Raw genomic sequence first — 14,490 nt, 5'->3', positions numbered from 1 at the left:
GTCACGACTTACCCTCCACCGATTGTAATCATTTTGGAATCGGCTGCCATAAACAGCTCGGAACTGTGCCCCAGATCCTTGTCACCCTCAATGCCCACCCAGGGGTACTTGGCTCGCTCTGGATACAAGGAAAACAGGAAGGTTTCGCCGGTGCCAAAGTAGGCCTGCCGCTGGCCCTTGTCATCCTTGACATTCCTTTCGAACCAGCGCGATGAGCAATAGGCGCCAAAGACCTGCGATTATAGAGAGGAGTTATTACAATATATTTTTGATATGTGGTTTTTCTTGAAACGTACCTCATTATTGCAAGTCTTGATCATCAGCAGCGTGGGCTCGTGCTGCTCCACCCGCACGTAGAATGTGGTCAGAGAGCAGCCGTGCTCTTCTGTGGTGTACAGCAGCACCGGTTGGTACATTGTTATCCGCACAGGCAGCCACGACCACAACGTGAATAGCTAAAGGAACACAGATATCATTTATCAGTTTTGTTATATTACCAAAAGAGCAGGTGTCTTTGTTGCTACAACTACTCGTACAAGTAACTGATTTAAGAGGGTAGCAATTAGCCAATGACAAAACAAAGTAAATACGTATTGTAGTAGGCGTAGGGTATCAAAAAAGACGTGAAATAACATGAACTATAAGGCCAAAAGCCAACGAAAACCAACTAAAAGCCAAAGTAACATATATATGTATATACGGGTAAAAGAACTCTCAACAGATCTATGGGGTAAGGGCGACTCTAAGGATGGTCTAAGAGGTATGACTACGGCGCAAATTCAGCAGCAGCTCAAACTGTAGGCAGCAGCATTGGTAGCAGCAGCAGCAGCAGCGCTTGTAAAACTTCCATAGTTTTTTTTTCTGATTTATGAATGGTTGATGAGATTTTATCAGATGATCCATAGATGATCTCTATAGTCTAGGCGGGACAAAGACACTTTTACATAGACAAAACATTTGTCCAAAACATTTTCTAAGACGGCACGAAATTGAAATTTTTCGGTTGGGAAGTACAAATGGAGGGAAATTGCATTCATATGGAAGGAGACATGGAGAGGGGAATGGCAAATGGAAAAGATATTGGAGTTTTTTGGAGGAGTGGGGGATTTGTTTTTTTTTCTCAATATGCAATGCAATGCTTACAAATTGTCTATCCGTCCAGGTTTTTATGAAATTCTTTGTGCCCGGCAAACCAAAATGCTATGAAAAAGATATATATAGATGGATATACATATATATTGCAAAACGAAAGAAACCAAAACAGAAAAAAAAAATAGGCGATATGTCGGATGTTGGGTGGGGTCTTGGGGTATAATAATGAAAACGATATGGGGTAGATCATCTTCAAATCTTCTCCATTTAATAATCTATATCTTAAGTATTTCCCACTCAAGAAAATCATATGGGGGCATAAAAAAAACAACTAGCAAATATTGAAGTATAAAAATCAACTAAAATCATCATTAATTTCTATCAAATTGAAACCGAAATCGTCTTAATTTTCTATCAAAATTGAAGTCAAAAACGGATTGATGAAAATTTCCAGCATTTCATGCATAGTTTTTGGAATATGGAATCATAAAGTGTGTGCACAAAAGCTTTTAATAATTTAGCTATGCTTGGATATATATTTAGATAATAGATGTTTATAAAACGTTTCATATGTAATTGAAATGTTGTTGTGTGCTGGGAGGGTTCTCTGTAGAGTGGAGTGGTTTTTTTGGAGTTTGACTTTGACTTTCACTTACATCTTCGTTCTTACAGACTTGACTTTTCAGATTGTGTATGGGATAGACGCCCATCGCGATAGCTCTATGACCGGGCGACTTTTCGCCCTACATATGGTAAATGGAATATATATTTATATATATTTATATGTGTGTGTGTATGCACCCATAATGAAGAAAAATGAACCCGCAGAAGTTAGTTGTTTTTTCATCGATATCGAATATGTGAATATACATTGATCAAAGCGTACGCAAATGTTATCAGATTTTGATTTTGATTTTGATTTTTTGATTCATTCATTCGTTTGCCAAGGCAGCAAAAAAAGGGTACAAGAAAAATAGAAATAACATTTTTATAAAGATTTTTGTTCATATAAAGGAGCAGGATATTATATTGGTTTCTGGTTTTCTGGTTTATTTTGGTTTATGTATATTTCTGTTTTAGTGAGTATATTGTTTTTTGGAATATATTTTTAATAGAAAAGCTATGTTTGTATATAAAAAATATATATGTATATTTATATGTTTATAAAGCTGTATGTTGTATGGTTGTGTGTATTATAATCATGAGTGGTTTTTTGTTTGTATGTTTTTGTGGCAGTGCTTTAGCTTTGATTTGATAAGTAAAACAGAACGAAACGAAAATTTAGTTCATTCAGCAAAAACAAAATGGAAATAAAATAACAAAAAACAAAAGTCAAGTGGCAGCAGAACGAACACAAAACTTGAGTCGAATTTGTCAATTGCGGGAAAGTTTCCAGAGAGATATGACGATGCCTTTGGCATTGTATAACTCGGGGAAGTCTTTGGCTTTCAGATTAAACCAATCTTAAGATCTCCCACACATTGTACAATGTTCTCAAAACAATTGCAATTTGCATTTGATATCGGTTATATGCTAATGCTATCAAAGAAATCGTTCACTAAACGGAGATCTGAATGCATACAGAAATCGTTTTTATCGATAAACGATCAATCGATATTTGAAATGTTGATAGTAGAAAAGGTCGATCATTTATTTTGAATTCTATAAGGCTTAGGTAGAAAATATTTATTTTATTATATTGTCTCTTAGGTAGAAGTAGTCCCGATAATACATCGATTCATTGTTTTATTTGTTATCAAAAAAATCGATTTGTAAACTATCAACAAAATATCGAGAAAGCACATTAAGTTGTTGAGAAATGATGAAGAATCTGGTACCTTTATACTCGTATTATAATCTTTGAAGATTGTAAAGCAGAAGACTGTACAATTTTCTATTACATGAACACCTGCTTGTATACAATTTCCACTTTGAAAGCACTTTGTTTTGTCTTAGAAATACGACAAGCATTATATTTGTATGCCTCTGAAGTATAAAATTTCTAGACGGGTATAACAGATATTAGCACATAACCGATATTCACGTATTCTTTGTATCCCTCATCTAAGCTTCATGCATTATCTTCGGTCTAAGGCTTTTTGGTTCTCGACTCGAAGCATCGGTAAGCAATTTGATAGCTGAACAAATGAATTGAACTGAAACTCATTCAATAAACATTATCATACAATATGTATATGAAAAGAAATATGAACAACCGAACAGGAACAGAACAAGCAGATTCAATCCAACATCAGCAATTATATAATTATCATTATCAGTATGAGTATTTTGTATAATTTGGAATAATTTGCTTCTAGCCTCATACCAAGTTGCGACAGCTCTCGGAGTGCAGCTTCTGGTTTATGGATTTACATAAATATATTTTGGTTTTTTTTTTGTTTTTGTTTTGTTTGTTTGTTGGGGGCGTGCGTTCAAGTTGTTTCAGAAACATAACCAGAAGAAAAAAAAAGATATATATAAAAAACAGATGGAAATAAGAGTTTACCATTAGACAAAAGTGTTTCGTATTTGTGCTGTGTAGTAGAGAGTATTTGTTTGGGGTTCCAGAGATAGTAGTACTAGGCCTAACATCTGGCTGGGCTATGGTTTCTCTTTGTTTCTTTGTATATTTGTACTTTGTGTGATGGTGGGTTTTGGTTTGGTTTGGTTTGGGTGGGGGGCGGTAGGGTGCAGGGAAACTCTGGATTGGATTATGGATTACATACCTCACGGATGGTCAATGTATGCGACATCATCTGAATGTTCACCTGCGACTGACTAGTGGGCAGATTATCACTTGAACGCGATTTGATTAATTGCTTCGAACCGCTATTGAGCACGGAACGGCTTTTTAGTAGCATTTCAGTCTTGATAAATATTCTAGAAATATACTGGGTACTGCAAAATGGATAACAGGAATTATTTATATGGAATTCTACTCTGTTTCAAGAGCTACCATACCTCAGTCCCCTAATACTAAACGCGGCATGGAGAAGTTTCGCCGGCGACACTGGTATCTTCTTGCAGAACTTGATCAAAGCGTTGCCAATGTCATTTTTAATATTATCCGGACTCCATTCGTTGTTCGACTGGCACTCCTTGTGGAACAGATTGAGCACGACCAGGGCCACACGGTACAGGACCTTGATGCCCTCGTGGAAATAACAGTCCATGATCCGCACCAGATGCTGGAAGGGTAGACCGGCTAATATCCACCAGCACCAGTCCATGAATACGCGCTCCAGCTTCAGGCCCGGACAAATACGTTGGAAATACGAAATTGCACTTTTCTATTTAAAATACAAAATTATTTGATTAACGATTGATTGATTGATTGATTGCTTGGGCGATGATTGAGGTGAGTGTGCTTACCGTGTGCTTTTTGGCTATCTGCATCACCGTCTTCCAGGTGACCTCATGCTGTAGTTTGGTTTGATTGATGAATACCTTCTCCTTGCTGCCCACCAGACCGGCGAGGCACATGTAGGCTTCCTCCTCTGCAAATAAAAATCAAGAATTGACGAATATTAGGAAAGCTGTTGGATCTGTGGATGATTATTCATCTTTTCATCGCATTTACTATGTGTTAAGGGAGCACTTCGAAGGCCTATAATTGGTTGCAGCGATCTCTCAAACAATTATCTGTAGCTTCGTATTATCGATGATTGTTGACTGCTAAGCTTATAATAGAAATTGTTGTATTCAAACACATTCAATCACTTGTTATGGTTATAAATATATTCATATACTGAGTAAGATTTTATATTCAATAGACTGTGTCAACTGGTCAAGATCTAATCAAAGTTTTCTTAGCAACTATAAATGACAATCCTAGAAACTAAAGAACTTTCCAGATTCCATTTAAGATATTTCACACTGTCATTTAATAAAGTGTCACATCAAGATTGAATCTCCTGCCGTATACATGGGGGACAGCATAAGTGAACCCCTAACAGGATTGGGGGAAAAATACCCATCTGGAGTCTTCTACAATGTAAGTGGGAACTACTGTCATATCTCCCAAATTGTAAAAACCACATACATTGCGTGTGCATGATACGGCACAATGATAAGTGATTTTTGTTGTTGGTCTGTTCTCAAATTCAAAATGTCAGCCCACCTCTGTTCTATATAATCCCCCTGCTAATCACAATCTTAGGTGCCTTAGACCTTGTAATAGTAATAATCATTAAAAAAATGAAGATCATCCTAAAGGCTAAGAGGTTCCTTAAGAGTCAACAGAAGTTTTAAGTGTTGAAAATAACTTTTAATTGATTATGTGCCCAGGATTCAGCAAGCACTCAATGGTATAAATCCATCATACACTCAGCGAATGCTCTGTTTAAATATGATCCATCAAATCTAACCAATTTATCGCGTTGCATATGTAATAGATGGTAAACAATATGCCCTGGCAGTCAGTCAGTCTATCGCAGTGATCAAATTGCAGTTTTTCCTAACAATTATCAACCTTATGACGGGCCTAACCTCAACCACAATTTATCCAGCCTTCCACCTCTATAGAGAACACCCCACCCCCGTCCATCAAACACTGTACAATAAAACCGAGCGGGTTTCTAATTTAATTGTGGAACTACTGCAGCAGCAGCTCAAAGCTCAGGGCGATGGGGGATCCATCTCCATCCAAGTGTTGATTGGATGAGAGGGAGGTGGTATATGGTATACGGTATATGGGTTTGTGGTTCTGTCGCTGACTACGAGCAAATGCATTACCGCAATGACGCAGAGGAAAATTGAATTGAGAGCTTGCCTTGAGACTCTGTCTGGGATGCACTTTGACCAGCACATCACAAATGCCATTTTCCATCTCCATTTGCCCCTCTCTTCAATTGCGAAAAACCATAATTAGCAGGGTGGCAATTTGTACTCTCTGTGTACACTCGGATATAATACATGCAGTATGTGGTGCCTGATTATTTGATTACAAAATTAGATCAATTTATGCAATGGCGAGTGCTAAAAATAATTCCCATTCCGCAGAAGAGTTCGTGGGGGATTCATTAGCTGTATTATCTGATGTTTGTAAAAAGAACTTTGATTACAAATCAGCAGTGTAAATGTGTAAACATTTCATATAAAAATGCAACCATCAATTAGCAATCAGTCGATTAGGGGGACTTTAAATTCAATTTAGATACTGAACCGAATTGAACCTTTCTTTTCTGGAGTGCGGATGATAAGGAGGAGGCGCCTCCATATTGATTTGTGCTGCTTGTGGCTCCTGTTTTGCATTACAAAGTTTAATTGCTTTCAAACGCTCGAGTAAACAAAAGTCGATCTGCCGCGCCGATGTCGTTATCAGTGGATTGTGCCGGGCAGGAACTTATCAGTGGATTACACTAGCCTAAGGCGGTTTGGCTTAGTTTATAAGAGATTGCTTTTAATTATAATTGGCTTTTCCAAAGCGTTCAGCGGGGAGCGGAAAGCCGAGTCGGGAGAGCAGCGTCCCCTGCGACCGCCCATTGAACTTTATCTGTTGCGGAAAGCCTCCAACCCAAGTTGGCAAACATTTGATAAGTTTATTAAATATCTTACGGGCAAGAGTCGGAGAGCGGGCATGACGCAGAGTCATATTCGCCGACTGCAGTATTCGGAACTGGCATTGGCATTGCAATGGCAATTGCAATGTGGGCATTAATCTGCAAATATTTGCATTCCACAGGCGACAACTCAAATTTTAATGAACCATCATTATCAATAAGAAAGAGCAAACGAGAGCGGCAAGATCAAGCTAAAGTCAACGATTTCGAAGTGGAATAAGAATGAACGTTGTAGTAGATAAAGTAGTAGGACTTTAGGATACCCTACTCTAGCCAGGAAATACACATTTATACATTGCAGAAGAGAGAACAAAGAAAGAGTAAAAGTATTGTACTCTTTGTCCTGAATAATAGCTTTATATGAAACTCTAGTAAATAGTAGCCCGGTATCTTTTGCTAAGAGAAAAAAACATCAGAAATATACACAGAACTTTGTGATCCACTGACTGGCAGAAAAACTTGACTATATATGTAGATCCTTTGCCTTTTCCCTGACCTTTTACATCCAACCCCACAACAGCAATATACCCTAGAATAAAAGCCCCGACTACCGTGCATAGTAAAGTAAACAATTTAAAGTAGAAATTAATCAAAGAACTGTCTCGCACACACCAATGAGCCTCTAATTAGGCAATTAAGCTCTGGAAAAAATAATCACAATAAAACGCTAAACTATAAATCGCTAGGGTTTCCATATGTATTGTGTGTCCGATAAGGTTTTGAGCTACATTTAAGTGGGTTGTGTATACAAAATACAATGGGCTACAGTGGCTACAGTGGCTAGCAAACATCCAAAGGTTGAACTGCCATCGGACAATGGAGCAGGGAGAGAAGGGGGCAGAAAAAGTGCCATTATTTAGACGTTAGCGAGCACGTGCCGAGTTATTTATGAGCCAGTAGGTGAGAGACCAAAAGATACAGTCGTAAACCCGTCTAAAAATAGTATCACATCTAAACAACCTCAAGTTAAGATAGAAGACAGAAAACAGGAATCATCCGTTTCTGCCTCCGCCTTAATTAGCTCAACAAACTCAAACATAAACAATGCAAATATTTCCAAGACCGAAAGACGGACAGACGGGCCGCAGAAACACATAATAAATTTAAATAAAAGCGAAAATAACATTTTTTCAATTGCTAAATGGGGGGGTAGACTGCAGAAGTCAGCAATGAAGACACCATTGAATGCCCTGCAAAAGAGCTTTCACACACCGACAGAACAATGAGAGAGAGCTTTCCATCAAAATTGTGCGTAGCGGTGCAAAGCTTACTAATACATTAACGGATGGTCATTTGTTTGTATGGTATACACTTTAATTTGTTTAGTTAGGTCATGGATGAATGGGGCTTAATCGCTATAGCATATACCACAGTGAAAGTTCTCCTCGATCTAAGATCTGAGATGGGGATCTAAGTGCCCTTACAGATGTTTACTATACCCTTAAATGCCTTGCGTCCAAATGGATTCTTTCACTCTAAATATTCACCTTTTTTTTTACCACTCCCCACCTGCCTCAAGGCTGACGTCAAAAAATAGCAAACCATCGAAATAGAAGTACATACTCGTGCAACACGTATATATAGAATATGCCATATATTTTAATCTGAATTGTGCGTGCCTCGAATCCCCAACTACTCGTATTCGTATATATGTACATATGTAGATTTGATGATGAGTCGCAGCCACACTCCTCCATATAAGAACCGTGCAAAATAAATATGCATGAGGCGAGAATGTTTGGGCAGGGCACACACCCGCAACGCCACAAAACAGTGGGGGAGGCGGAACGACATGGAATGAGATAAACATTAGGAACAATAGAGGAACAGGCAATGGAATAGGCAAACAAAGCCGTCATAAAGGAAAGAGTACAAATATGCGAGCATTTGTTTTGTTTCTATTCTGGGTTTTCAGTCTACGTTTTATGCGAATTTTATGCTCACGTGTTTTCGTCATTAGCCAAATCACAGCAGAGCAGAGGAAAACAGAAACAATAGAGAAGAGCAATTCTAGAAGAACATACAGTAAGAGCTCTGTTCAGGCTAAAAGTTTCCTTGGAGAAGAGATCTCATAGGAAAGAGAAATGTTACACTCCCGACAATCGGTCTTAAATGAAAATTTTCCTATGAAAGGAGCTTTACAGGAACTTTTTTTTATATCCCGAAAGCTCTGCGGCCGTGAATGCAATAATAAAGTTTAAGCTCTTTCTTTCCCTCTCTCTCTCTATTTAGAAGGCTCTTCCTTAAGCGGAACCTTACGATCTCTCTCTTTATATCCTGAAAGCTCTGCGGACGAGAATGCAAAAACAAAGTTCAGGCCGCGTTTGGGTACAATACCGCAAAAATAAAATACGATGCCATTTATTTCTCAGTCAGAGAAATCCCTGATACTACTCTACTCTAGGGCGCACTCCTGTCCTGCCGTCACTGTATTATCAAGCACCTAAGAAAAGTGTGTCAGTAAACTACGAATTGAAGAGAACTCAAGTGGGAGATAGAGACAGAGAGTAGAGCAATGGGGAAGAAGCCTTGAGAATCTTCCACCACCTCCTCCTTCGTTTGCCTTTCTGTTTACTTTAAGTGGGGTAAAGGCGAATCGAAATTCGCAAATTGCAGAAAGAGCCCCCCAATCGAATCGAAGCGAATCGAGTCGAGTCGTACATATGGCAATGACGTCAGAGGCAGCAAACAGAATGCAAACAGACAGAGACAGATACAAAGATACGTTTGCATATGGTACTACTATCTATATCACTTTAAACATTTGCTTATGTACCGGCGGCGTGGCGGCAGACTCTTGAACTTGAAAATGCACACAAATACACAAACAACAAAGAAGAAGGAGCGGAATATTCAATATGGAAATGCGTTGATTGAACATGCAGCTCATCGCCACTGCCATGCCACTGCCACTGCCATCTCATGCCCTGTCAGTTTTTCCATTCATTTTCATTTTGATTCGTTTCGTTTGATTTCGATTTCGATTTTGGAGTGTCCTTCATTTGGACACTTTATGGAGATTTTTATTTTTTGCAGCTGCCCATTCCGTTTCTGTTTCTTTTGATTCTGTTTATTCCACACAGTTTTTGGGTTTACAATATGGAAAAAGTATTAAATTTTCAGTTTATGGTTGGAAAAATGGATGGAATATTCAAGGGAATATATATGTACATAGATGATATATATTCAAGTACAAGGAAGATCTGTTAAGATTTTTGCTTTAATTCGTCTGCCACTCTTCGGCTCCTTCAAAATTCTAAACACATCGTTGGCGGCCAAGGCATAGGTTATCTTCCATCCATGAATTTCCGCTGTTTGGCCCTGAACTCTCTCTCTATGGATGTGGGTCTGTAGGAGAAACACGTCGCAATGCCGCCATCAAATATGTGACGAATGCAGTCCGGCTCTCATCGAATATGCAATCGAAACGGAAATTATGGCTCACCAGAAAACGCTGCAGGTCCACGTGACAGCGTCAAGGAGTACATAATAAAATTCTCGGAAATAATAAATAAATAACTACAGTCGAATTTCCGTACAACAAAGTTCTCTATATAACAAATTTATTTCCAGAACACTGCAATGCTATGTATATGCTGCAAAAATTACTTCTGTATTACGAATTTTACGTAAAACGACTTCCCCTTGAGTTTCGACTGTACTAGTATTGTTTACCATTCCTTTAACGGTATCCCTTTTTTAATATCTCTAAAGATTTTATGGCAGATTTATGAACCACAGAAATTTGGAATTCAGTTCAAATTGGATTGAATGGGATTTCTATAGCACGAATACATTCAGACAACGTTGTTCTGTGTACAAAATACGAAATCATAATAGAGGGAGAGACAATACTCTGCCTTGAGATCTCGACCGGAATTGAATTTTAATGTCTGCCCCAGACAGACAGATAGACAGATAGATAGACAGATGGGAAAAGGGGCAGTAACAAAAATTTCGTTCAGTGTAAACAAACCTTCAGAATGACAAGCAAACGCCGCCGGGTCTGACCTCTCCCCCAATCGGCTTATCAGCAGAGAGAGGCTCTCCCCCCGCCAAAAGTAAGACGCATAAGCCTCCCTCCTGTATGTACATTAACACTATATATAGACCCAACGAAATTCGAGATAATTGGGAATAAATATGAGATAATAACGGTCATAATGGGAGGAGCGATACTTAGAAACTTGAACGATCGCTCTCTTGCCTCTGTTGTTCTATGAATGGGGTCTGAACTGATCTGATCTTAGGGTTCAATAGCTGCCGATGGAATAGATTAGGGGCCTACCTATACGTTGCAGTATCGATGAGGTCTCGGGGGTTATCATCGCTTATAGGCACATGACCAGCTGTTTGTTTAATCTGTATTTTAAGCCTGGGAATCGCTTAAACAAAAGCTTCCGAAATGCATAGATCTCTGAAGGTTAAAGATGATTACCTTTCACTCCTCCTCTTCCTCCAGCGTCTCCTCCGTTTTGTTACTTGGAAATTTCCACTAAATTCCCAAACAATTGTCTGGATTTTGCCAGAATTGCACACATCTATGTCCACACCTGACTGGATTTAACCAATTTCTGTACAAATACTGTACTGTACTGTACTGTGCTGTATATATTAAATAGATTAAGCTACAAAGACTGTGTGCGCCCCCGACAATGCTGAGCAGCCTGATAATAAAGTAATACAAACAATTACAAAAAACAACAACAAAACATCCACCAAATGCGGAACTACGCGTACAGCAGACTGTTAGACGTTGATCATTTGACTACGGTCAAGAACGAGGTTCACTGGAAAAGGTTCACTGTTCACTGTGCGTTGCGTGATTGTATGTCTGGCAAGCAGTTGAACCTGTGCTTCCCTTTGACGACAACGGGATTTATTGAATAGAAAGAATCACAATCACAGTCCGATCCGATTGGATCACTATTGCAATTTCGATTACTATTAGTTTTGATTCGATTACCTATATCGATTATTATCAAACAGAGTTTTTGGTTAAATTTTAGAAACTATTCGACTCCCCAACTTAAATCTGGATGTCCTTAATTATTTCCTCAATAAACTAAACTAAAAAAAAAAAGAATTTGCTCCGATAACTTTACCCATTCGATAAATTATTTTCTGAAAATGCTATATACGTGAAAAAATCACATATTCAAAAAACCTTCAGTATGTTCTTATATCCACACCATATCGATCGCTAACCTTTAATCTGCCCTAAAGCCATGAACTACACTGTACTGTCAAAAGTTGTACAAAAGGAAGAGAAGAAAAGACGAAATTTACATTTGTAATTACGCATATTTGATGGCCCGGCTCATTGCATGTTGGCCAAATCAATTAGCCACTAAATCACGATACATCAATTTGCAATGAGCTGCGATACTCGCACAGAGAATCTCCCATATTCCCCTCCAATATATAGAAATTAAGAGAGCGAGAGAGATGTATAGTAAGAGTAGAGTGAGAGAAGGCAGGCGGCAGACTGAGTTGCCTTACAATTGTGCCACTTATTTGTGTATTTTGTTGAGGCGATAAAAATGACTTGAGCAAATATTGACACTTCACGTGTGTGGTGTGGAGTGGAGTGGATTGGTGTGGAGTACCCCCCTATCCTATAGATAGAACATCCAGAAAAACACAGAAACAAGTAATAATGTTATACTTATTAAAAATGTAAGATTGCGCAGGTTTGTCATCGGAGGGATGAATGGAAAATAAGGAGGACAAGGAATATAACTGAGCTCGAATCTCAATACAAGATAGGAACATAATGATTCAAGTTTTATGTATACTATATATATATATATCTGTAAAATCCTGGACACCGATTTCCTCTACTATTGCTCCCCAACTCCCAATTAATGATCGTTTTTCGATAACTTACCCGACATGAAATGCAAAAGTATCGATGTAATGGGATACAATACTGGACTGTAGGTAATATCGGGGCAATCATAGCCCAACACATTCACAATGCGATCGGCAACGGCACGGCCCGTGCTGGTCAGGTGATAGGGCAAACAGTGTGTGGCATCCACAAAGGCGGGCAGCATAATCGGTTTCTCCGACAGCTCTGTGGTGCCAAAAACCTTGGAGATGACAAAATTTATATACCATTCATTATTTAGTTGGGGTTCGCTGATTTACCTGATGGACCATCTCCCAGTAGAACCCATCGAGCATTTGCTGCTTGGTCAGGTGCTGGCCGCATAGCATCGGCCATAGCTGGGCACGTATGGGCGAGTTGATCGGCCAGGAGTTCTCTCTGAGTATGTTCTTTACGTCACGCTTCTTGCCCTGCTGCAGCAGCTGTTGGATTTCCGTGTAGGAGCGCAGTGCCGGCTCCTTGCCTGTAAATATAGATCGATTGTACGAATGCGATTAGCAAGGGTTTGATTACGGATTAAATATAGTAACATTTCAATTGATTAAACAACAAGCTAATTCCACTTAGGTAAGGTCATTACTCTACGCACTGAAGCACTGAAGATCAGGCCATGGTCCAAAGAAGTGTTTGAGGCTGCCGTTTCAGCTGCCACTTGAGGGCCATCTAATCATATGACATGATTGTTATTGTTATTTTCTATTTGTTTTAGGGGGGGCTCTTGAGTGCGCAGGAACCATTCTTTCACTATCATCAAAGTCGCAACCTGCACGCAGACCACTGCTCAAGATATAAATACACGTATATTCGCACCGATAAGTAGTTAAATTTCGCCTGTAAGAGCGGCGTGTACGTAATGTTCGAAATTACTCATTCGACAAGTGGTCAAAATAAAATACTTGAGAAAATGCATCAGATAAGTTTTGATACTTATATTGATAAAAAAAACAAAACCAAAAAAAAAAAAAACAAAAAATAAATAAAACACCAAACAGAATACTCCATGAAGTGCTCCACCAATTTGCTAAGGTTCACTGGAACTATAAATATTTAATGGTAATTTTGGTTTGAAGCAAAACATTTCTTGGGAAATCGTTTATCAGAAAAGAGTTTATAGGTTTGTCTACCATCACCCATAGGAGGTACACGTAAAAATCATAAAATAAGTTGAAATGTTGAGCAATTGATATTGAAAGGGCGTTATTCTCATGGATCAAAGTACAACTTTGTGAAATATTTCAAGCAAAAAGGAAAAGTATTTGGATAATTCAGGCAAATATCAAATATCAACTGAGAAATAATGGATTAATGGGTGGGTGGATTTACCCATTAATATATCACCGATGGAAAATAAATTAATTCTAGAATTACTATTTGCTACCGAATTTATTGATTATTTAATGATTATCGATAATCGGATCCGTTTATCCTCATTAAGGCTAACATATATTAATTATTGATTATTAATTAATTTGTTAGAAATTAAAAACAATTAAATCAAAAGAGACGACTTATCGAATTATTAATCGATAAATTTCGAAATTTAAATATGTCACTCATTCGAGATACTTCCTTCAGCTTGCAGTCATAAATACTAAATTATAGAAGAATTCATGTAATCGAATACCAAAGATCTATTCAAATGTAATTATCTGGCGTTCCTGACAGCCATTTTACCCTCTCTCCAAACGATATAGCAACCATATGACAACCGTAGATCGATGTTTGGGGTTTGTTTCTCTATCGCTCTGGTCAGCTGGTCATCAGCCATAAGTAGGACAACAGTTCCCCCACAATTCCCCCGATTACCCTTGAACTACTACCCGTCCAATGCCACATTGAATCACATTCGGGGGGGTGCGCTGTATCTGTATCTGTAGCTGTGGCTGGCTGGCTGCCATATTGATTAGCTATCTGGACGGGGTAATTGATTGCAGCGCGCGGACA

The 14,490-nt window shown here is 38.6% G+C and overlaps 1 protein-coding gene across 15 annotated transcripts in view; it reads right to left on the bottom strand.

Moving 5' to 3' along the window:
* Positions 1-14,490, bottom strand: part of sky (GTPase-activating protein skywalker) — a 55,574-nt gene that overhangs the window by 2,390 nt on the left and 38,694 nt on the right. For 5 of the 15 annotated variants that reach the window (XM_033379994.1, XM_015180760.2, XM_033379996.1 and 2 more), the window contains 9 exons: positions 12,807-13,009; positions 12,544-12,748; positions 4,465-4,589; positions 4,054-4,382; positions 3,819-3,990; positions 3,419-3,448; positions 1,749-1,835; positions 297-455; positions 13-233 (listed from right to left, as the gene is read on the bottom strand). In XM_033379994.1, coding sequence (XP_033235885.1) covers positions 13-233; positions 297-455; positions 1,749-1,835; positions 3,419-3,448; positions 3,819-3,990; positions 4,054-4,382; positions 4,465-4,589; positions 12,544-12,748; positions 12,807-13,009 — 1,531 coding nt within the window. Of the gene's footprint in view, positions 1-12; positions 234-296; positions 456-1,143; positions 1,201-1,748; positions 1,836-3,418; positions 3,449-3,818; positions 3,991-4,053; positions 4,383-4,464; positions 4,590-12,543; positions 12,749-12,806; positions 13,010-14,490 lie in introns of all 15 variants that reach the window. The other 10 variants (XM_015180755.2, XM_015180763.2, XM_015180765.2 and 7 more) reach the window with 6 other exon arrangements.

This window comes from Drosophila pseudoobscura, chromosome 4 (genome assembly GCF_009870125.1).
Source record: "Drosophila pseudoobscura strain MV-25-SWS-2005 chromosome 4, UCI_Dpse_MV25, whole genome shotgun sequence".
In the NCBI taxonomy this organism is placed as follows: Eukaryota; Metazoa; Arthropoda; class Insecta; order Diptera; family Drosophilidae; genus Drosophila; species Drosophila pseudoobscura.
The sequence above is the reverse complement of the archived record's forward strand: the minus strand, read 5'-3'. Positions and strand labels throughout refer to the sequence as shown.